At 45.4% G+C, this 24,765-nt stretch overlaps 1 protein-coding gene and 2 long non-coding RNA genes across 4 annotated transcripts in view; 1 reads left to right on the top strand and 2 right to left on the bottom strand.

Annotated features, from left to right (window-relative positions):
* LOC111090545 overlaps nucleotides 1-3,139 on the bottom strand; it is a 47,514-nt gene extending 44,375 nt beyond the window's left edge. For both annotated transcript variants that reach the window (XR_005354759.1, XR_005354760.1), the window contains exons 1-2: nucleotides 2,948-3,139; nucleotides 2,181-2,288 (exon numbers count right to left, since the gene is read on the bottom strand). This is a non-coding gene — a long non-coding RNA (uncharacterized LOC111090545). The remainder of the gene's footprint in view (nucleotides 1-2,180; nucleotides 2,289-2,947) is intronic.
* An 81-nt stretch (nucleotides 3,140-3,220) lies between these two features.
* Nucleotides 3,221-20,275, top strand: LOC119869727. The gene is made up of 4 exons (XR_005354757.1): nucleotides 3,221-3,403; nucleotides 17,428-17,541; nucleotides 19,395-19,571; nucleotides 20,046-20,275. It is a non-coding gene; the product is annotated as an uncharacterized LOC119869727 (long non-coding RNA).
* On the bottom strand, nucleotides 12,577-15,768 carry KRTDAP (keratinocyte differentiation associated protein). Its single transcript, NM_001024642.1, is given in 6 exon segments — nucleotides 12,577-12,740; nucleotides 13,015-13,062; nucleotides 13,710-13,754; nucleotides 13,926-13,967; nucleotides 14,055-14,093; nucleotides 15,660-15,768. Coding segments are annotated over 6 exon segments (300 nt in total). The 5' UTR covers nucleotides 15,747-15,768; the 3' UTR covers nucleotides 12,577-12,701.
* Nucleotides 20,276-24,765: the final 4,490 nt, after the last annotated feature.

The raw sequence follows: 24,765 nt of genomic DNA, 5'->3' as shown, positions 1-24,765 counted from the left end.
CAGTTAGGTAAGTGTCAACTCTTGATTTCAGCTCACATCGTGATCTCAGGGTTGTGATATGGAGCCCTGCATCGGGACTCTGCTTAGGACTCTCTCCCTCGCCCTCTGCCCCCCACTCCTTGTGGACACACACACGCTTGCATTCTCTCTCTCCCTCTCCCTCCCTCCCTCTCTCTCTCTCAAAAAACAAAAAACAAAACAAAACAAAACAAAAAAGCAAACCAGGGGCATCTGGGTGGCTCAGTCAATTGGGCATCTGCCTTTGGCTCAGGTCATAATCCTGGGGTCCTGGGATCAAGCCCCACATAGGGATCCCTACTCTGTGAGGGGGCCTGCTTCTCCCTCTCCCTGGCCCCTGCTCGTGCAGGCTCTCTCTTGCTATCTCTCTCTCTCATTCTCAAATAAATAAATAAAGACCTTTAAAAAAATGGGGGTGGGGGGATCCCTGGGTGGCGCAGTGGTTTGGCGCCTGCCTTTGGCCCAGGGCGCGATCCTGGAGACCCCAGATCGAATCCCACATCAGGCTCCCGGTGCATGGAGCCTGCTTCTCCCTCTGCCTATGTCTCTGCCTCTCTCTCTCTCTCTCTCTGTGACTATCATAAATAAATAAAAATTTAAAAAAATGGGGGTGGGGGTAGGGGTAGGGTGGGGTCAAACCAACCAACCAACCAACAAAAAAAAGCACTCATTTGTAATTCAAGAAGAATGGATTTGGGTACCAAACAAAATTGTGTCCTTCCCCAGGGAACACAAATCAAGGGTTTTTAAAGACAAAAGGAATGCTTATATATATTGCTTACAAAGAGTTTTGACTGGTGTTGGTGACAAAAAAAAACTAACCTTAACTGAACATAATTGGTGGCTAAGGCTATCATTAAGTGAAGCCTCTTGCTATCGCAGGTGTTCAGGCTGAGTCCTTGCAATATTTGCAGTTTGGCCCAGTTCAAAAGTTCATGGTTTTGGGATGCCTGGGTGGCTCAGCGGTTGAGCGTCTGCCTTTGGCTCAGGGTGTGATCCCAGTTCGGGGATCAAGTCCCACATCGGGCTCCCTGCATGGAGCCTACTTCTCCCTCTGCCTATGTCTCTGCCTCTCTCTCTCTATCTCTCATGAATAAATAAATAAATAAAATCTTTTAAAAAAGAAAAAAAAAAGTTCATGATTTCACCAGTGGGAATGCACAAGGCCCATCTCCTTAATGGCTTCTCAGCTCCATTTTGAAACCTCTTGACATAAGTGACCCCGTGTCATTTCACCTTCCACAACATGACACTGGCATTCATCCAGTTGCTCAGGCCCAAAACTTAGTAGTTATCCTTGACTCCTTGCTCTCTTTCCTTTCCCTCCCCATGTCTAATCCACTGACACCAGCTGGTTTTAGGTTCCAAAGTACATGCTCACTTCTCACCATCCAGCTACTTCAGCCCAGTGGAAGCCACAGCCAACTCTCATCTGGGCCACTGTGAAGGCTCCCCACTGATCTCCATGCTTCCATTCTTTCCTCTTGGCTCCATCCCATGTACTCTCTATACTGTGGTTGATGTGGTCTTTTTCAAATCTCTTGCTAAATCGCCTCTCATGCAGCCTCTCTTGGGTCGTGGGAAAGAATTACGCCCTCCAGAGAATGGTATGAGTGACTGTTTTCTCAATTTTCCTAAGGATGATACTAGCCAATGCCATTTTCTCTCTATCACAATAGATGACCTAATTCATTGCATGTAATGGATGCCACAGAGTGTCAGGGCTTGAGTCTCTGCAAGAACTGGGTGGAGAAGGCTGCAAAGATTTCCAGTCATGTTTCAAATACCAATGGCTAAAGCCTACTAGTCCCTTGTGACCTACAGGACACCACATTTCCACCTCTGCAGCCTCATTTCCTACTACCTTTTTCCCTGAAAATAAGAGTTCTTTTCCATTTCTCAATTAGAAAAGCCTCATTCCTGATTCAGGGTTTTTGGAGAGTCTGTTTCCTCGGCCTGGAGCTCCAGTGCCAGGCCTTCCACAGCCAGCTCCTTCTGTTAGTCATTCAGGCCCCAGCTCAAACATTACCAGCTCAGAGAGGCCCTCCCTGATGCCTTAAAGAGACACTGCCGATCCCTGCTATTCCACTGCCCTTATTTGATTGCTTTCCCAGCATTTATTTATCATGATCTGAAAGTGCACTCTTTCTGTATTCACTTACCTATTGTAAGTGTCTCCCCAGTTAGAAACGAGTGCCACAGAGCTGTTCTGTCTTACTCACGGCTGCATCCTCGATAACCACGGGAAAGCTTTTTCACAGGGAAGCAATCTGCAAAATTGCATTTAGAGAATTTATCAGATGCTTATTATGTGCCAATCACTGGCCTAGGAGCTTTGCAATGTGTCCTATCAACGCACACTGTCCAATGAAAATATAATGTCAGCTATTTTTAAGTTTCTAATAGCCACATTGAAAAAGAAAAGAAACAGATGAAATGAACATTATATTTCCTCTGACATATTCAAAGTATTATCATCTCAACATGTAACAGGCTTTAAGTGCCAGATTCTTTTTTCTTTTTTTAATTTTATTTCAATTCAATTTGGCAACATATAACACCCAGTGCTCATCTCATCAGGTGCCCTCCTTAATGCCTGTCACCCAGTCACCCCATCCCCCCACCCACCTCCCTTTCTGCAACCCTTTGTTTTCCCAGAGTTAGGAGTCTCTCATGGTTTGTCTTCCTAATTTCTTCCCCACTGTTTTCCTCCTTTCCCTTATTTTAACAGGCTTTAAAAGAGAGAAAACACCTTTTTGCACTCTTCAATTCCTCCCCTCTACCTTCTAGGTCCTGGAGGAGCTCTGCGCTGCTCAAATTTTGGGAACTCGCGGGTTCCCACTTTAGGACAGAACGCCAGTGTCCCCCATCACACACACACACACACACACACACACACACACACACACCTGTGTCTCAGCTTTCCCACCTTTTCTGTAACTCTCGGTGTGCACACACCCTTCAGGACCTCTACGGGCGGGCAAAAAAGAGGGCAGCCAGCCCTCAAGCGAGGCCTGAAGATGCTTTCCTCTGCAGACACCGAACCAAAGTTGATGTGTTACCAGGCCACGGGAGAGCTGGGGGGGGCGAGTGGGAGGAGCGCACAGCGAAAACAGGTAGGAAAGCCTGGGAGCTGAGACGCCAGAGCCAGGGAGCATGCGCAGGGTAGCTCCAACCGGAAGTGTGCCCGGAAACACGAGAAGCGCCAAGGGCAATGATTGGAGAGGCTGTGGCGTCCCTCCTGACGAGAAGCACAAGGGTGGGGACGGCTCACAAAGCTCGACGCCCAGGCCCTCGAGTACGGGGAGCGGACGAGGAGGGGGTGTTGGTGTCCCAAGCCGAGTTGAAACTGGAAGTTGACTTCTTCACCGTGGATATAAGAACTGTAAGTTTGGGCCTCAAGGGGACGGTTTATCTCTGAGCAGGGTCTTTGCGGGGTCACAGCTGGACCTCAGGGATTCTCTGAGATCAGGAGAGACTTCGAGGGTCTTCTTTGAAGTCTATTGGGAAATGAAGCAATGCCAACGCAAACTTTGGTGTATTTGTGGGGCGGGGGGTGGTTAAAAAGATTTTTACTTATTTATTTGAGATAGGGCACATGAGCAAGAGAGAGGTGAGGAGTGGGGTGAGGAGCAGAGGGAGAAGAAGACTCCCCACTAAGCAGGGAGCCAGATCCTGCATGTTCCCAGGACTGTGGGATCATGAGCCGAGCGGAAGGCAACTGCTTAACCAACTGAGCCACCCAGGCACCTGGCCAAAGCAAACTGTTCCTAGCCTTGTGTGGGGTTTTAGAGGTTTACATGGAATGAATTATACAAAAGTGTATCTAGGGCAAATATGATTGTGAAGACGATTTTAGTTATAAGAAACAACGAGGTGGCCTGGGAATGAGATGTAGTTTTGAAGTAGCATCGCCTGCCTCTCTAAATATCTCATTTGGAGATAATATAAGGAATCAAAAGTTAGTCTTCCTGTCTCCTGCTTCTAGGAGTCCTGACCTAGACTAGTCCTGACCCTAGAAGGACCTAGTCATTCTAGGGTCAGGACCCCAGATGTTCTGTGAGGAGTTAGTGAGGAGGGCTCTCCTGAGAATAAGCTGTACGGGGGGAATCTGTGGATAGTTGGAGCCCTAATGGATCTCTTCATCAGGTGGCCAGTGCTGGAGTGACATTGGCCCCTGATTCTACATTAGGAATGAGTGATGAGGAGGCCTGGGGGGGAGAGGCAGGAATGAGGTGTTTCATGGTGGGAGAGGGTCTCACATTCTCTCAGGAATGCAGGGCATCTGGGGGAGGAGGGGGAAGATTCTGGAATTTTAAGGTAGAGTTTCTTGCCTGTTGGAGAGGGAGTGAATCATAGGAAGGGAGGTTCTTGCTGTGGGAGATGTTTGAGCCATTACGGTAGGGCCGGGATTGTGTGGTACCTTGGAGAGGGGCCTCTCAGCAGGAACACGTGAAGGGAAGTTCTCGTTTGGCGGTCTCTGACAGAAGCTTGATTGTGCATGCCCAGATGTAGGCTTCGGCGTGGACAAGAGGGCCAGTCCTTCATTCAGTTCAGGAGTGTTTTCAAGTTACCTACTCTGTGCCCCACATTATGTGCTAGGCCTGTAGTGGGAAAGAAAAGAGTTCCCATGAACTTTATGGGACTGATCTCTTTCTAGGTCAACTCTATCTACTGGAAATGTAATGTGTGCCACATAAGTAACCTGAATTTTTCCAATAGCCAAATTTTGAAAAAGTAAGAAGATACAGGTGAAATTAATTTGAATTTATTTAACTTAATATATCTGAAATATTATTTCAGCGTGTAATACAAAAAATATTAGTGAGATATTTATATATTGTGTGTGTATGTGTGCAATATCTAAAATCCAGTGTTTGTGTTTTACACTTGTCCGTATCTCAGTTGTGGTTAGTCACATTTCAGATCCTCGGTAGCCATATGTGGCTTGTTGCTACTGCATTGGACAGCAACTCTAGAGTAACATAAAGATAACAAATTGTAGAAGATGTTTTTAGTAATGATAAATGTGCTGAGGAGGTAGCATAAGTGCTGTCAGCCACAGAATCCCCTCATGGCTGAAATGGCTTTGGGCAGGTTGAAATTGAGGTGTCTTTATTGTTGCCTTAAATATTTGATTATGAGATATTTTATACATACTCAAAAACATGACATGGGACACCTGAGTGGCTCAGCGGTTGAGTGCCTGCCTTTGGCTCAGGGCGTGATCCCAGATTCCCAGGTTCAAGTCCCATGTCGGGCTCCTTGCATAGAGCCTGCTTCTCCCTCTGCCTGTGTCTCTGCCTCTCTCTCTCCCTCTCCCTCTCTCTCTCTCTCTCTCCCTCTGTCTATTATGAATGAATGAATAAAATCTTTAAAAATAAATAAATAAATAAAAATAAAACTTGGCTCTGCCCTTGGGAAAGGCACTTCACTTTTCTGAGCTTACGTTTCTTCATCTGTTGGAAGGAAGCAAATGAATGCAGTGGTGAATATCAGTTCTTCGCGTATGCATCTGTCTGGGTCCTGATGTGACAGGAGATGTGTAGCATAATAAGAACACCTGCTGTTTGTTAATATAAAGTTGGGCTAATATTTATTGTTTCTTAATTGCTTTGAAGTACCAGTATTATTCCTACCTTACAAATGAGGAAACTGAGGCCTTGATCCCCGAAGGTCACGTAAGCTAATAAAGTGGTAGGATTAGGTTTTGAAACCAGGTCTGACTGATTTAAAAATAAACAAACAAAAAAAAACAAGAACAAAACCTTGTGATCTAACCATTAGACAATACTGCCTCAATGCCTTCAGCAACTGCTCATCATTCACAGCAGTGGTTTCCAAATCTTTTTTTAAGGAATGGAAGCATTTTGTCCAGCGAAATCTTATATGGAACCCCAGTACATAAAGCAAATGAAGTTAGAACTAGTGCAGTTAAAGTGGGGTAATAGTCTAGACGTGGGCGGGTTTAATCCTGACTCTGCCAGGTACTGGCTCTGTGTTGGCCTAAACAAATTACTTTATCTCTCTGAGATTCAGTTTCTTCATTGGTAAGATGGGGAAATGATGTCTGCCAACCCACCGGCATTGTTATGTGGATCAACTGAGATAATATACGCAAAGCACTTGGCATACAGCCTAGCTCCTGATAACAGCCAAATAAGGGTGGCTTGTTGCAGTTGTAGCTGTGGCTATGACCACCTTCACTGACCAGAGGATGGAGTGGAAATCTCTCAGCCTTGCATTCGTGCCCTCCATCATCTGACCCAACCTACATTTCTAACACCTACAGGATAGCCAAACTGAATTACAATGTCCCAGGCCAGGATCCTGCACTACCAGTTCTGTGTGTATAGCTCTACCCACAAAGCACCATCCTTTGCCCTCTCCCTTGGTCCAAAAGTATGTAAGTGTGCTTTTTAAAAAATATTTTTTAAAACTTTTATTAGGGAAATTTTCAGAATATACAAAAGTTACAAAAGCTAGTATAATGAACCCTTCAATATCCATCACTTAGCTTTAGTAGTTACCACCTTATTTCCACTATATACCCCAACCTTCTCACTCCACTAGATTAGATCCTAGTCTGTCATTTCATCTGTAAATTCATCATTATGTATCTCTAAGGTAATGATTCTTTTTCAAAAACATAACCACCATACCATATCACATCTGAGAAAGATGAATAATTTCTCAGTGTCAATCTGTCAATGTTCAGTTTTGCTTTACCATCTCATAAATCTTTTTCTTTGTAGTTGATTTGTTCAAATCAAGATACTGACAAGATCTGTACATTGCATTTATATGATCTACTTCCTAAATTTGTTTTTATCTTTAAATTCCTTCCCCCCTTTCTCTTTTTTTCCTATGATGTTTTTGTTAAGGAAACAGACCTATTAGGCCTCCAGAAGGCCCGTGGTGTTGCTGATTTCTCCCTGGAGCCCTTTACCAGGTTCCTTTCTGCTCCCCCTGCAAACTGGTGGTTAGATCTAGCTTCCAAAGGTTTAATCAGATTTGGGGGGTGATTTTTGGCCAGAACATTCCACAGTGGTGATCCATCCCTTCTCTCCTATAAGATCTGCAGAGACTAGTCTCCTTATCCTGAGCCTTTTAGTGTCAGGTGGATCCATGAGTTCACAGGTTGTCAGCCTGACCCACCACTCTAAAGTTCCCTGTCGGCCTTTCACCGGGCAGTTTTAGCAATCATTGATGCCAACCTCAATCCAGTATTTTATTAAGTTTTGCAAAAATGGCAGTATTAGAATTCTGTTATTCTGTCTGCATTTATTAGCTGCAAATCCTTGTGTAAAGAAAACTTGTTGGTTTGCCCCAGGCGCATTTATACAAGAAAGAGAATGAACGCTTGAGCTATTCCCTGGATTTATCAGTTCTCAAAATAATGAATGGGTTCCCGGCAGCCTCTAAAGGTAACCAGAGAGTTTGTTGTTGATTTGTTTTTTAAGTTTTTGTTTAAATTCTAGTTAGCTAACATACAGTTTAATATTGGTCACAAGTGTACAATTTAGCGATTCAGCTCTTCCATACCCGGTACTCCTCAAGACAAGAGCCCTCCTTAATCTCCATCAGGCTTCTGACTCCCCTCCTTTCTCACACCATCAATTTGTTGATGGTTTGTTTCTTGGCTTGCCTCTCTCTTTTCCCCCTAATGATCCTTTATTTTGTTTCTTAAACTCCATGTTGGACTGAAATCAGTCGAATCATTTTTCAGACCCATCATGAATGCCCCACTCAGAAGTTACTTCCCCTGCTGTTCTTACCCTGACTCAAAAGGAATTTCTCCCTTCTGCTGAATTTAAACACATATTTTCTAGTGGTATCCAGCACTTCCGGTGTACTTCCTTTATCATCAGCTGGATCATAAGCTGTTAGGAGGCATTTCTGCACAGCACTTAACGCCTCCGGCAGTGCTTCTCAAACTTCACTGTGCATTTGAACCCTGGGAGGGGGCATGTCTGGTTAAAATGTGTATTCTGATTCCTTAGCTCTGGGGTGGGCTGAGTGAATTTTTCCTGAACCCGGTGATGTTAATGCTGCTAGTTTAAGGACCACACTTTATTTTTTTTTAATTTTTATTTAAAATCAATTAATTAACATATAGTGTATTATTAGTTTGAGGTAGAATTTGGTGATTCATCAGTTGCATATAACACCCAGTGCTCATTACATCACGTACCTCCTTAACACCCATCACCCAGTTATCCTTTCCCCCATCCTCTCCCCTCCAGCAGCTCTGTTTGTTTTCTACAGTTAAGGGTCTTTTATGGTTTGTTTCCCTTTAATTTTGTCTTATTTTTCTTTGTCTTCTCTATGTTTATCTGTTTTGTTTCTTAAATTGCACATATTAGTGGAATCATATGATAATTATCTTTCTCTGACTGATTTATTTCACTTAGCATAATACCTCTAGTTCCATACACACACACACACATGCACACACACACACGACATCTTTATCCATTTATCTGTCAATGGACATCTGGGCTCTTCCATATTTTGGCTATTGTGAACAATGCTGCTATAAACATTGGGCTGCAGGTGCCCCTTCGAATCCTTTAGAAAAATACCTAGTAGTACAATGGCTGGATCGTAGGGTAGCTCTATTTTTAACTTTTTGAGGAACCTCCCTTCTGTTTCCAGAGTGGCTGTACCAGCTTGCATTCCCACCAACAGTGTAAGAGGGGTTCCCCTTTCTCTGCATCCTCACTACCATCTGTTGTTTCCTGAGTTGTTAGTTTTAGCCATCCTAACTGGTGTGAGGTGGTATCTCATTATGGTTTAGACCCCACCAATAAGGACCACACTTTAAGTAGCAAAGAGGTATGGTAAATGTATGGGAAATTGATTTCATTCATTCAATAAGAAGTGCACAGTCTGGGCCAGTTCATGGGCTGGGCCCTGTTACCATAAAAGGCAAAGGGTTGTTTGTGTGTTTGTTTTATTAGAGAATTTTAGTTTTTTAACATATTATTTTGAATATGTAAGAGTGCACAGAATTAAAAAAATTTTTCATAAAATCCAAAAGGACTCACAGTAAAAGTACATCAGCCTCCAGAGGTGAAAGCTGCTAATTCTTGAGTTTTAGTCTAGAGCTATCTCATGCATGTAAGAACATCTATTTGTACCATCTCTTTTTTTAACATACTGTTCACACTGCTCTGCTGCTTTTTCATTTTACTGTATCTGAGATTGTTCCATATCTCAACATATGTCTCTACATCCCATTTAATGGGTGGTGTACTATCTATCCAAGAGGCATTTGTGGTTTGTGTGAAGTATACAGTAAAGTGTGATTCCATCCTGACTTCTTTCTCATCCTACATATTCCACAGGGAATAGGTCTTGTCTTCCATTCTTTGAATCCTCTGAATTACCTGGCCCGTGTTGGTATATTTCTGTCCATTTCACTTGATCCAGAGTACATCCATCACTCGTTTACACAAACATATCAATGCTCTTTTTTTTCCCCATAAGATTCCAGTCTTCATGGACTTAAAAATTTTTGCTTTTCTCTGTAATTCCCTAAGCACTCACAAGTTACTCAAAGATATTCTCTTGTTTTAGTAGTAGCTTACTGTGAAATAGTACATACGGAAGTGTGTACAAAACGTATGTTGACAGAGTTCTGAACGTGCTACCCTAAATATGGTGCCTTGGTACACTGAATATTTCAAGCTGAAGAAAATTAAAAAAACAGATACAAGTAGGACTCTCTGACCTTCCCCGGAAGCAGATCCAGAGATATTCATGAGAGAAGTGTTCCCATAAGTCCCAAGGACACTGAGATGCAACAAAAACAGAGATAAGGAAGTAAATCTGGCCTCTGGCTCAAATGCTAGGGAGTATCTTCCTTCAACGGCTATCAAGTCATCATCGGGACTCAAAACAGTCATGTCATTCACTCAAGAGGGCACAAGAAATGTCAAGTCCATCAACTCCCTACTCAGGTTTTCTGAAAAAGGCCAGCCAAAAAAGCCCTCAATGGCAACCCTGTTGGGACCCCTCTCATTTTTTAGAGCTTTCTCTGTATCCTCACTTAATAAACTTCTATTGCTTTACTCACTGTCCTTTGTCCACAAGATTCATTCTTTGAGTCTGTGAGACGAGAACCAAGCTCTCCCGCATCATCACCAACCCCTTCCGGGTTCCCTTCCCCTATCACATGATGGTCTCTCCCACTAGAGGTAATCAAGGTCCTGAATTTTACATTAATCATTCTCTGGCTTTCTTTTTCTCAATAGTTTTGAAGCGTTAATGCATCAGAATCATCAAGAGGGCTTGTTAAAACAGATTACTGAGCCCCACCCTCAGTTTCTGATTTAATTCATATGGGATGGGGCCCAAGGATTTGTGCTCCTTATAAATTCCCATGTAATGCTGATGCTGCTGATTCCCGGCCTACACTCTGAGAACTCCTGCTTTATCTCAAAGATGCTCATGACTTGTGTGTGATGACTCGTGGCCTCCCCTAAAACCTATCCGCTCAATACATACATCTTGAGGACCTCCCCACTGCCTTCCTCTACTCTAGTTCCAATCACCCAAATTATGAACATTCAATCTTTGCTAAATATTTTAATTGATTGTAGCACATGAGCATGCTCCTTTCTTTTTCTTTTTTATTGATGATCCCATGTATAAGTTGCTTCTCATTTATGTGTGTGTCTGTTATTTTTAGTTAACCAGAAGGAAGGGGTATAAGCAACATTTATATATCTTATTTGTCTAGTCTGGAAGCAGGAGCCAAGTAAAGGGGTTCAGAACATGCCACCCCACTGCTTTTTGCATATTGATTATTTTAAGTTGAAGGCAATTCAGAAATAGCAGATGCAGGAAGGGCTCTCTGACCTTGCCCTTTCTACCTAAAAGCAAGTCATAAAAATTTTCCTTGAGAATGGTGCCCTCCCTGTACCAGGAAGAGAAGACATTCTTATCAGCAGAGCCTGGGAGTCAAGTCCAGCCTGTACAAACAAACGTACTAGAATAACCCCTACCTGCCATTAGTTTCACCCATATATTTCCTAATCACTGTCCCACAACTTCTTGTCCCCAGTCTTGTCTTGCCCCCTTTGTCTTATCACATCCCCACAATCTGTCATCTGTTGCATACAAAAGACATATAAGCTTTTTATACATTTTACACCTTTTTATACCTTTTTAATGGCTCCTTTGAGTCTTCTTTCCCTCTGAAGACTCCTGTATACGTGTAAAAATATATTAAATAGGGACTCTTGGGTGGCTCAGTCGGTTAAGTGTCTGCCTTCAGCCCAGGTCATGATCCCAGGGTCCTGGGATTGAGCCCCATGTGGGGCTCAGTGAGGGGTCTTCTTCTTCCTCTCTCTGCCCCTCCCCCACCATTTTCTTGCACTCTCTCAAATAAATAAGAAAAATATCTATATATGCATATATATAATAACTTTTTATGCTTTTCTCCTGTTAACCTGTCTTATATCAGTTTAATTCTTAGGCCAGCCACAGAATTTCAGAGAGTAGAAGGAAGTTTTTGCTTCCCTACACAAGTTTAATTTCCCTTTGTAGTCCACTTCCTCAAGTAAGCTATAGACCAGAGTTTGCAAACTCAGTCACTGATACAAGTCAAAAGGCACTGTAAATAAGTGACACTTGCCAAGGGGAATTTTACAGATCTCGAGACCACATCCTGTAAAGAAGGCTTGGATTTAAGCCAGTCGCAAGTACATTGCTCTCCGATTTTCCCAATTTTCGAGAAACCGAAAATAATCCCCACTAAGTCAACATTTTAAGTACCCAGAGCAGACGCAGAGATTCTATGCGGGATACACGTGCAGAACTGAGATGGAACCCATTCCATGTTTCAAGACCTTTGCAGTAAATGAATGGATGGATGGATTGGTGAGGGAGTCCATAATGAATCTGGGTCATTGGGGCAGCTCTCTGGGGGCATCGAAAGGGGGCATAGAAGGAACATTTCGTGAGTACCTACTGTATGCCCAGCCCTGTGCAAGGGGCTTTACCTACCTTATCTCTTTTGACTTGCATAACAACACCACAGGGTAGTTATTATCATTCTTGTTTATTTCCATGCTCGGTTCACAGATAAACAAATGGAGGCTTAGAATGGCCCAGGATCACATCACGAGTCTTCTTTATTTACAAGCTACCTAATTCTTAAAAAGGGATTTTAGATGAGCTCATATGATTTCAGCTGGCTTCTGAGCCTTAGATTCCAGGTAGCTCTCTTATACCACATTGACCCCACCAAGGTAATCAGGTTCTCAAAAGGCAGGTGGAGGGGAAGTACCAGTAATTGCTGGTTTGATTCCTTGAAGATCTTAGCAAACAACTCACAGCTTCATGCTCTTCAAGTACGTCAGCCAGTACTGAGGAACTAAGACACACAGCATCTCTTGCCATCTTGGTAAGCCCTCCCTACTTCCTCCTATGTCATTGCTACTACCTTCTCAGAATTCAAGATTTCTGCCTACCAGCCTTGGAGCTTACTTCATCCTCATTCCCTTCTAGAGCCCAGTGGGATAAGGACAGACACAGATACAGGAACTGTTAGGTTGGAAAACATTTTATTGGTGTTACTGAGCCCAGAGAGAGTAATTGTAAGCTGGTGATCAGATCCCACACCAGCCCCTCTTCCAGTGGGTGTCAGCAGTGCTCTGTCTTGAAGGGAACGGTCACTGGGCATCAGGAGTTGCACTTCTCAAACCCTTCAGCTGGAGGGAGAGAGGGTGTGATCAGATTGGGGGACCCTTGGGGGCAGGGAGCTGGAGTCCCCTGTGAGGAAGCCCAGGACAGCGTGAGGCAGTGATAGAAAGGAGTCTCTGCCTTGATCTGAGTTCTCATTCTCTAAATACAGTAGCTGAGACTTCCCTTAGTTTTAGTGAGAGGAAGGTTTGTCTTCTGTTACCCGTCCTCACCTTCCTCCCAGATCGTCTACTTCTTCCCTCACCCCCGACTTCTATCCTTCTACTGCCCACCGCCTCTTACCTTAGGAAAGGCATCCCAGTTGAGGAAAGGAAGTTTCCTTTTGATAGACTAAAAGAGAAAGAAAGAGCGAGAGTGATGTGTTACAGGTCAGGTGGGCATGGATCAGTAAACACTCAGTGAATGAGCTCTCCATAGTGGGGATGGTGTTATCACTTCTAATTACAGAAAGAACTAGTATTTCCTGAGCCCCCAATCTGTATCTGCCTTATACTAGCTGCTCTGTAGGCATGCTCTCATTGGTCTGCACAGCTACCTTTTGAGGTAGGTACTAGCAAGCCCGCATCAGAGACGAGGAAGCTGAGACTGAGAGACATTTGTGCGAGGACACGTAGCAAGAATGTGCAGTCGTGTGACACAGGCTCTAATGCCCACGCTGTCGCTGACTTTTCCTTCTACTTGTAAGCCACCCAACTTAGGGCCTCGGTTTCTTCATAGATGATAAAGAAATTCAAACAAACACCTGTCTGATTAAGTTCTGCCTATTTTGGAATTGACTCTGGCTCTGCTCCCCCACTGCCACATTGGGAAAATAGGTGTGGCCATGTCAGCCTCCTGAAGAAACTTCTGTCCAGCAAGGTGATGACTTCCTCTGAGAACTCAGGAAAGAACCCAAAGGGCTAGAACTAGAATGTGTTGGCCCTACCCTGGAAAGACTGCAGATAGTCAAGGAGAGGAAGGAGGGCCCATGCACTTACCTCAAAGAGGGCATGCCAGTTCAGGAATTCATCCGGCTTAAAAGCCTGTGGAGACAGAGAGACCAGAAGAAGGTCAGTTCCAGAGGAGGACAGAGCTCAGCCCCCAGCCCCCTGGAAAAGATAAGGGGTTCATGGCAGCTCTGCAAGCTGTCTACTACGGCACTGGTCTTTACGGTGTGGATGTTTGCGGGGGCAACACTAGAGAATGGTACTTACAGAGCGCAACTTGTCGATGTTCAGGAATTGAGCGTTAAAGGCCTAAGCAAAGAGACGGGGTGTTAAGAGAGTGGCTTAGGGGCACAGGACAGGGCACAGACTCAGGCTAGAATGTGGGAGGGAGTTTACCTCAGGGCCTGCTGCATAATTACCAATGGTCGTTTCTTCCTGGAAAATGAAGGGGAGAAAGCCAAATGATCACATAATGGCAAGTCCTTGTCCCAAAACCCTCTCTGCCAGGCCTGCCTTCCTCCACAGGCCAGGCCCCCATGGGGCCAGTCCACCATGTGGCCTCAGATAACATGCTCTATTCCAGTAAGACAGATGGTTGACAGATGTGCAAGGCAAAGAGGAAGGAACAGAGTGGTGTGCGTGAGACAGAAGCTAAAAGGCCAGGCCTGCATCCGCGGTAGGCAGCAGGTGCAAGGGGTGGAGAAGAGAGGACTCCTCCCAAGAACATTGAGCCAGTGTTGCCATGCAGTTGACTTGGGATGTTTTTGAGACTCCTACGCTTAGCCCATAGAGCTGGGTGGGGGAGATTAGCACGCAGGTAGAAGCCACGCTGCTGAGGTGCCCTGCCTGCCTTTAATTGATTGAGATTGGTTTGCTTTGTGACTTTATTGCGACCAAAGTCAGAGTCACCATTTTCCCTCCCCCACGTAGTAGCGCCCTCGGACTTCAGTGCACCCCATCTTGTCACTCTCCCTGCTTGGCTTCATTGTCCCTTAGCTCTTCCTTTCCACTACAGAGGTCATAAATGGTTATCCTATAGGCTAGACCCAAATGTTTAGCTCTCATAGCAGTTTGGCTTGTTTTTTAATTTGAATAATACATTTCTAATTAAAATACATAAATCAGATTTCTTCTGGCTTCTCCTGAAAATTTAAAACCTCTGATCACACCAGTATGTTTTCCTGCTTAGTAGCAGTCAGATGGTATACAGACTGGGCGCCTGGGTGGCTCAGTCGGTTGAGCAGCTGACTTTAGGTCAGGTCATGATCCCGGAGTCCTGGGATTGAGTCCCGCATTGGGCTCCCTGCTTAGCGGGGGTCCTGCTTCTCCCTTTCCCTGGTCGCTGCTCGTGCGCTCTCTCACTCTCTCTCAAATAAATAAATAAAATATTTTATAAAAAGGTGATATACAGGGACCCTTTTAGATTGGGCAAGTCCGCTCCATCTTCCCTGGGGCCCCACCAGCCCGCCTGCTCACTGACTTCACTTGCTTGGACCCCAAGCAATTGTGTATGTGATCCCATCTTAGACTTTTCAATCCAGCACGGACACTCTTCCCCAACCTTGGGAGAGAGAGGGCCCTCCAGCTTCCTCCTGGCTGGAGACTGCCTCCTAAGGATCCGTGCTATGGCTAGGCTTCAGAGACAGCAGGGAGCTTGCAGTCACCTGGAAGCCATTCCCTGGGAGTAGATGAAACACAGGTGAGGCTGAGCCCAGATGACCGACCTCAGCCCCTGAATCCTCCCAGGATTCAGATGTCTAGCTTCCACCTACACTCTCAACCATCCCTTCCAGAAATAAAGCATCTCCATCTACATGTCTTCCTGGGAGTGCTTTGTCTCCTTCCTTCTTTCTTCCCTTCCTCAAAGCCCCTACTTTTCATTCAGCCTTTGATAATCTCCAAAAACAGGAGCCACACACCCAGTAATGCATAGAAGGTAAAGGAATGAAGGACTAAGTGAGGTAATGGATAAAAGAAAGAGAATCCAGGTGATGTGCTCACCTCAGAACTCCCCAGGGAAGCCCCCTGAGCAGAGTGGAGCGCCAGAAGAGAGAGAAGAACCACAGCAGGAAGAACTGGGATCTTCATGGTGTCAAGTTTGGGGTGCTCTGAGGCGGGGCCTCACCGCTTGCCCTTTATATTCCCAGGGAGGTGGATGTGAGCAGAAATGGGGTCCCCACCCCACTGACTCACCCCCAGATCCCATCGCCCACCCCCGGGGCTCTGGGAAGGGGAGGTGTAGACTGTTCCCCACTTACCTTGGATTTCTCAATTCACATTCTGCCCCAGGCACTAGGAAGGTGAGATGGCAATGGGGTGCTTCATGCCAATGGAGCTGGGATGGAGACAGGTTGAACCTGTCCCTCCAAAGGACTGGCAGTGACACCCAAGCAACCTCTCCTTTTGTCTTTATCTCTTTCCCTTATATCCTTCATTCTGCTCTCATAATTCTGGCTTTTCCCCACCCTTCCCAATTCTGTATAAACTCCTAGACTTCCATGCTCTGGCCTCAACATGTCTTTCTGACTTGTTCTTTTTTTACTCCTTTGCATGTGACCCTACATTCTGGCCAAACTGGACTCCCTACCAAATATACCGTTCTTGGTCCTGCAAGCATCTTCCCTTGCTCTTGCTTATTCCTAAAATGCCCTTCTTGTCATCTCTAGTTCTCAGAACCCAACATCCATGTTGGATGAAGCTCCTTGATTTTTCCCATCATCCTTCACCCTCATTCCCCATACCCTTCCCTTCTTGGGGAATTGCCATAGCAATTCATTTATATCTCTGGCATTGTACCTGGGGTAACTCATGCTTTCTTCTTATTTTTCTCTTAGAATATGAAGTTCCTTGAAGCTGAGAACCAACTCTTAATCACCTTTATATGCCCCTACACCATGCATTACACAGATTACAGGAAGAGCCAGCATTTGTTAGATGGGATAAGTTAGGGTTCGAGCATCCTTCCACCAAGTTGTACACTTTCCTTCTTTGGGGCTGGACCCCTCCCATTATCCAGCTGCCCATCTTTTACTCTTGGGTCTTCAGAGAGATGACTATCTTGAACTAAGAAGACAAGGACTAGAGTAACACGCAGGGGAGAAAACAACAGATACACACACACACACACACACACACACAGGTCTTAAAGACGACCCTTTAGGGACGCCTGGGTGGCTCAGTGGTTGAGCATTTGCTTTGGGCTCAGGTCGTGATCCTGCAGTCCCGGGATCGAGTCCCATGTCGGGCTTCCTGCATGGAGTCTGCTTCTCTCTCTGCCTGTGTCTCTGCCTCTCTCTGCCTCTCATGAATTAAAAAAAAAAAAAAAAAAAAAAAGATGGCCCTTTGGAGATAGGATCTAGGTCCTGAACTTTGAGTGCCTTGTCCATTTCATCGAGCTTCTCCCGCCCCCTGTCCCATACCCCAACTTGCGAGTTGTATCACCACAAAGTGACAAAATCTCCTAATCAAGCCACCTTCTCTACGAGGTTCAGGTGGACCAGCCGGTTCCTGGTGTCATAGGGAGGTGCCAGAACATAGGCTGCTGCTGCCAGGACAAAGCAAGACCTTATTTGAGAGCAGGCCTCTTTGCCCCAACCTGATGCAATGCACACAGATGGCAGGCCTGGGGTGGAAGAGCTAGATGGCACTCATGAACAATCTTTAGGAACCCCAGGAGTTGGGGCTTCAATTCCCATCATGCCCCCCCACCTTGGCCCCTCTATAGGCTCAGGAAATCTCTGCTTTTATAACAGCATCTCCTCCTTTGTAGAGGTACCTGAGGAGACAGGACTTGAAGAACACTCACTAAGTGCAGATGGCCAGGTGGCAGTGACTATCATGCATGGTCAGGCTGCTGGAGGAGACGAGTGAGAAGATGCTTGAGGTGGGTGGAGTGCCTCTCAAAAGGTTTTCTGGAGGACACAAGTTTTTAATGTGTAATGGATTCTTATTAATTAGTTAACAGTGACTGAAGGAGCTCATTAACCACCATTCAGCTAATATAGGGTCAATAGGGTCAACTCTGGGAGCAGAGAGAATGAAGAATGGACAAAAGAGAACTGATATTGTATAGTCAACTCCCATTAGGCATGCTCATGGAGGAGCACCTTGGCATGGGTGATCCAAAGCAACAGATGAGCCAAACACCACCATCTGTTTAGCTGTAGAGTTCTTTTGTAACACATTGACTTCCCAGTGTTTTCCTCTCCACCTAATTAATGCTAATGCTTCTAATAATGTTAGCCAATGTATTGATGGCTTATTATGTGACAGGCCTTGTGCTGAGTGCTCTAAATGAATGATCTCATTGAAATAGCACAGTGATTCTGTGAGGTAGGTACTATAATTATCCACATTCTACAGGTAGGGGAACCACGGCACGTAGAGGTTAAGTAACTCACCCAAGGTCAGTCACAGCCAGTGTGTGGCAAGGCTGGCATGAGTACCCCAGGATTCCAGGGCCTGCACCTAGATTTGCTCCTATGCTGTGCTGTGCTGTGCTGTGGAGTTGTGTCCCATAAAGGACCTCACCAGCCCACAACACCTTGCATGAATTGGACTCATGCCCTGAGAGTAGGGGGGCAGGCTGCATTTAGCCCCCGTTAGTCCCCTCGCCTCGTGTCCCTTCGAGGCATGCAGCCTACGCAGCCGTAGATGGCAGCTCCCAAGCATACGTGCATTACTTTCAGCGAGTTAACCTGTACACTCTTGGTAAAATGAACACAGAAAATTAAGAGAGTAATGGCCCTCAATGAGCGTATGCCCCAGAATGAACCTGCGATTGCCTCGGACTCCAGGTACCTCTTGGGGTAGGTGTAAAATGCCTCTGAACACAGTGTGCACAACCAAAGAAATCCATTCCCTTGCTGGAGAAGAAAACTGTCTATGCTGGACAGCTTTGTTTCCTTTTGGTACCTTCCTGATGGATCTTCAAGGGCAGTTTTGGCTTTACATGATTTGTGCTGTAAGTGCCATCTTTAGAATGTAGTGTCCCTGTCCTGCCTCAGTGGGTTTGTGTTTCCTGGGTGCTCAGTGTCCCATGGTTGGGCAAGTGGGGGAAGAAAGGGGTAAGGAATTCTCACAGTCCCAGCAATTTGGGTGGTGGGTGGCTAAGAATCGCTGGATTTCAGCATTGCTTTGGATGCATCACATAGGGTTAATGGTGTCAGGCAGAGCCACACTGCCTGGCTCTGCATCAGTCCATCTCCAAGTCCAGTTGCTCTTCTAGTTTCCTCTCCGAGAATACCAGTAAACCCCTGTTTTCCCACAGGCCTGCCCCCACCCCACCCCATATCTGCCAGAACTTGAGTGTAGGTAGGAGGCAAAGCCCAGCCCTGATTGCTACATTACAGACACACCTAGGGGCTGGGATCCAGCCTCCTGGCTTCAGAAAGGAAATGTGGGATCTGAAGGGATGCACACTGGGGCCATGGGATATTGGTGAATACCTAGGTGAAAAGCCTAAAATCTTTGAAGAGAAAGGGAGCTGGGGTGTGGAGTACTGGGAGGCAGAATTTGGGACATCCATGTCCCTTCCTTTCCTGTGCCTCTGCCAATATTACTATCACACCCAAGAAAGCAGCCACGTTGTCCAGCAGGTCTGGTTTCTTCCTTTGCCACCCACCTTTTGTTCCTGTGTAGCTTTTGCTCATTAAACTTCTCCCAGGAAGACTTCCTGGATCAATCCCACTTAATTCTGATTCCTCTTCCCATTCTCTGTTCACAAACACTGGGCAGCCACTTTGGCTCTTGGCACTTGGAATTCAAGATGGATCAGGTACCTGTCCTGTGGAGCCTATGTTCTGGCAGAGAAGACATATCATAATCTAATTTAAAAATTAGGAAACAAGATAACTTCAGAGAATGACAAGTTCTGGGGAGAAAATAAAACAGTGGCGATATGATTGCAATCAGGTCAGTATCCTTGGTTCAACTGGCTTGAGGGTGGATATTTTAACGTAGACCTAAAGCAGTTAAAGCTCCAGTCTTCTGAAGACGTTGAGTTGCAGGGACAGGTGGCAGCAGTGTTCCTTGAAAGCTTCTCCCAGCAGTTCTGGGTTGACAGGGGAGAGGAAGGCCAGAACCCAATCATCCCCAAGCCATGGTGAGCAGTTGGGATTTGTGGAGGATTCTGAGCATGGATCCTTCCTGGATGTCATGGAAGAATGGATTTTAGGGAAAAATGAAAGTCAGAGGCTGCTTCAGAGCCCCAGGAAGGAGAAAGGGACATCCTACCCTTTTATTAGAGGGTCCTTTGCACCAGAGGGCCTTTGCCTGCTTCAGATGACACTTTGAACTTTAAAGGGCTGCTTTGAGCCTTTTGGACCAGAAAAACCCTGAGAGTCTAGAACCATGTTGACCACCTCAGCTTCTCCCTCCATCCCTCAGGGACTGGCTCCAGGAGACTTGAGTCTAGCTCTTTCTGATTCATCACCCACACTCCAGGAAGCTAGCTGTCAGTCAGCCAAAGAATTGAGCATCTTGCCCTGGGAGAGCTGGGTTCTCCTCCCTGTGGCTCCCAGGAGGTACTGCAAGGTGCCCTCCCTACACAGTTGAAATCCAATATGAGGACAGACACACCGTGGAGATATTGCAGATTGAGTTCCAGACCACCACAATAAAGCAAATATTGCAATAAAATAAATTAGATGAATTTATTTATTTTTAATATTTTTAAGGAATTATTCATTTGAGAGAGAGAGAGCAAGAGCAAGAGCACCTGCTTATGCATAAGGGAGGGGCTGAGGGAGAGGGAGAAAGAACCCTCAAGCAAGCTCCCCGCTCAGTGCAGAGACTAATGTGGGGCTCAGTCTCACAACTGACTGGAGCCCAATGCAGGACTTGATACCAGGACCCCGAGATCATGATCTGAGCCAAAATCAAGAGTCAGACACTCAACTGAGCCACCCAGGCACCCCTTTATTGATTGAGTGAGTGAGTGTACGTGTGTGTGTGCATGAGCCCAGGGGTGAGGGGCAGAGGAAGAGGGAAAGCAAGAACCTCAAGCAGGCCCCACACTCAGCACAGAGACAAATGTGGGGCTCAATCTCAGGTACAACCTGAGTACCTGACCTGAGCCAAAATTAAGAGTCAGATCCTCAATCAACTGAGCCACCCAGGCACCCCATTGAGTCAAATGAATTTTGTGGTTTCCCAATGCACCTAAAAATTATGTTTACACTATTCTGTAGTCTAGTAAGTGTGTAATAGCATTATGCCTTAAAAAAAACAAAATACTTAGTTTAAGGGATCCCTGGGTGGCGCAGCGGTTTGGCGCCTGCCTTTGGTCCAGGGCGCGATCCTGGAGACCCGGGATCGAATCCCACGTCGGGCTCCCGGTGCATGGAGCCTGCTTCTCCCTCTGCCTGTGTCTCTGCCTCTCTCTCTGTGTGTGTGTGTGTGTGTGTGTGTGTGTGTGACTATCATAAAAAAAATATATATATATTTTATTGCTGGGATCCCTGGGTGGTTCAGCAGTTGAGCATCTGCCCTCAGCTCGGGGCGTGATCCTGGAGTCCCAGGATCGAGTCCAACATCAGGCTCCCTGCATGGAGCCTGCTTCTCCCTTTGCCTGTGTCTCTGCCTCTCTCTCTCTCTCTGTGTCTCTCATGAATAAATAAATAAAACCTTAAAAAATAAATTAAGTTATAAAAAAGAAAAACTTTATTGCTAAAGAATGCTAACCATCAAGTGAGTGTTTTTGCTGCTGGAGGGTCTCACCTTGATGTCAGTGGCTGCTGACTGATCAGGGTGATGGTTGCTGAAAGCTGGGGTGACTGTGGCAGTTTCTTAAGACAAAATGAAGTTTGTTGCATCAATTGACTTCCTTTCTGAACAATTTCTCTCTAGCATGTGATGCTATTGGATAGCATTTTACCCACAGTAGAACTCCCTTCAGAATTGGAGTCAGGCCTCTCAAATTCTCCTGCTTTATCAACTAAAATATGACAAATTCTAAATCTTTTGTTGTCATTTCAACAATCTTCACAGCATCTTCACCAGGAGTAGATTCTATCTCAAGAAACCATTTTCTTGGGATGTCTGGGTGACTCAGTGGTTGAGCGTCTGCCTTCGGCTCAGGGCGTGACCCCAGAGTCCCAGGATCGAGTCCCACATCAGGCTTCCTTGCTTGGAGCCTGCTTCTCCCTCTGCCTATGTCTCTGCCTCTCTCTTTCATGAACAAATAAATAAAATCTTTAAAAAAAAAGAAAGAAACCACTTCCACTTTCTTTGCTCATTCATAAGAAGCAGCTCCTCATCTCTTCAGTTTGATCATGAAACAATTCAGCATGCAGCAATTCAGTCCCACGCTCAGGCTCTACCTCTAATTGTAGTCCTCTTGTTGTTGCCACCACATCTGCAGTGACTTCCTCCACTGAAGTCCTGAGCCCCTCAAAGTCATCGACAAGGGTTTGGAATCAGCTTCTTCCAAACCCCTGTACTCCTTGATATTTTGACATCTTCTGATGAATCACAGACATTCTTAATGGCATCTAGAACAGTGAATCTCTTCCAAGAGGTTTTCAGTTTATTTTGCCTGGGCCCATCAGAGGAACCACTATCTATGGCAGCTATTGCCTTATAAAATATATTTCTTAAATAATAAGCTTTGAAAATTACAATGACTCCTTGATCCATGAGTTGCAGAATTGAATGGTACCAGTGGGCATGAAAACATGAATCTCAGGACGCCTGGGGGGCTCAGTGGTTGAGCATCTGCCTTTGGCTCAGGGCATGATCCCAGGGTCCTGGGATCAAGTCCCGCATAAGTCCTGCCTGGAGCCTGCTTCTCCCTCTGCCTCTGTCTCTCTGTATCTCTTATGAATAAATAAAATCTTTAAAAAAAAACAAACACATGAATCTCATCCATCTCCATCAGAGCTCTTGGGTGACAGGTACATTGTGAACAGTATTTTGAAAGGAATCTCTCTCTCTCTCTCTCTTTTTCCTGAGCAGTAGATCTCAGCCTGGGATTTGAAGTTGTGAAGTCAGGCATTGACTTATCACTATCTATGAAAGTCCTAGATGGTGTCTCCTTCCAATAGAGAAGGAAAATCTATATTTTAAAATCTATTTGAAAATCTAATGCTTAAGTGTAGCTGCCTTCATGAATTATCTTAGCTAGATCGTCTGGGTAACTTGCTGCTGCTTCTACATTCGCACTTGCTGCTTCAGCTTGCACTTTTCTGTGGTGGAGATGGCTTCTTTTCTTAGACCTCATGAACCCATCTCTGCTAGCTTCCAGCTTTTCTTCTGCAGCTTCCTCACCTCTCTCAGCCTTCACAGAATTGAAGAGCCAGGGCCTTGCTCTGGATCAGGCTTTGGCTTAAGGAAATGTTGTAGCTGCTTTGAACAGAAATTTTCTCCATATCAGCAACAAGACTGCTCTCTGATTGATCATGTGCTTACTAAAGTATCACTTTTCATTTCTATCAAGTACTTTTTCTTTGCATTCACAAATGGCTAACTAGAGCAAGAGGCCTAGGTTTTAGTCCATTTCAGCTTTTAACATGCCTTCCTTACTAAGCTTGGTCATTTCTGACTTTTGATTTTTTTTTAAGATTTTCATCTATTTATTTGAGAGATAGAGAGAGCGCAAGAGAGGGCACAAACAGGGGGCAGAGGGAGAGGGACAAGCAGACTCCCTGCTGAGCAGGGAGTCCAACATGGGACTCGATCCCAGGACCCCAAGATCATGACCTGAGCTGAAGGCAGTTGATTAACCAACTAAGCCACCCAGGCACCCCTAGCTTTTGATTTAAAGTGAGAGACATGTAACTCTTCCTTTCACTTGAATACTTAGAGGCCAGTGTAGGGTTATTAATTGGCCTAATTTCTTTTCTTCCTTTTTTTTTTTTTAAGATTTATCTATTTATTCCAGAGTGAGGGGAGAAGCAGAGGGAGAGAGAATCCTAAGCAGACTCTCTACTGAGCTTAGAGGCTAACATGGGGCTCAATCCCACAACTCCAAGATTAGGACCCAAGCCAAAACCAGGAGTAGGATGCTTAACTGGCTATGCCACACAGGCACCCCAATTGGCCTAATTTCAATATTGTTGTCTTAGGGAATAGAAAGACCCAAGGAGAGGAGTCAGACAGGAGAACAGCCAGTCAGTAGAGTAGTCAGCACACACCTACTTTTAGGATTTATGAATTAAGTTTGCTGTCTTATATAGGTGCGGTTTGTGGTGCCCCACAATAATTAATAATAGTAACATCAAACGTCAGTGATCGCAGATCACCATAACAAATATAAGAATAATGAAAGAGTTTGAAATGTTGAGAGAATTACCAAATGTAACACAGAGGCATGAAGTGAGCAAATACTATTGGAAAACTGGTTCCAGGAGACTTGCTTGATGCAAAGTTGCCACAAACCTTCAATTTGTAAAAAATGTAGTATCTACAAAATGCAATAGAGCAGAGCAGGATACGAGGAGGTGTGTCTATAAAGTGGTGGCCCCAATTTAAGGACAAAAGTGAAAGTAGGGTGCAGAGCAAAGGAATAGTCCTCATCTTTCTCTCACCCAGACGGGTTTGATCAAAACAGCTTCCCCAAATCCATTTTGGACCAGGTTTCTTTTTTTATTTATTCATCAACCATTTGAGGCCCACCCTGTGCCAGGCCCTGTGGTCAGTGCTGGGGATGGAGCAGTGACCAAGGCAAACAGGAGCTGTGTGTGCCTTGCAGTCTCAGAGGGAATCGCCTGGGCTGGCAGGGTGCTTCCTGCCCTCCTTTTACTTCCTGGGTCCCTGCAGGGATGTCAGGGATGAGTGGTGGGGATTCCCTAATTCGGGCACATGACATGGCCTTGATGGGACTTTGACTCAGAGACTCAAATACAGACTCTCCAGGCCTATCTGCAGAGTTCCTAGGCTTGGGATAAGCCTGGGCTCAGCCTGTGCCAAGAACCTCTGCCTGTTTCCTTGGCACATTAATGGAGTAGAAGTTTCTATCACTCTGTCTGCATCCCAAAGACACTGCATATGATAAGGCACTGGGTTGGGTAAGAGCCACTTGCCCACAACTTCCTAAGTTCACCACCTCATCCATACTTCCATGTGTTTACAAGGCTGAGGCATATATCCCGCTATTGCTGCCCCCTTC

The sequence above is a fragment of the Canis lupus genome, chromosome 1 (genome assembly GCF_011100685.1).
Source record: "Canis lupus familiaris isolate Mischka breed German Shepherd chromosome 1, alternate assembly UU_Cfam_GSD_1.0, whole genome shotgun sequence".
Classification (NCBI taxonomy): domain Eukaryota; kingdom Metazoa; phylum Chordata; class Mammalia; order Carnivora; family Canidae; genus Canis; species Canis lupus.
This window is presented reverse-complemented; position numbering and strand designations above follow the sequence as displayed.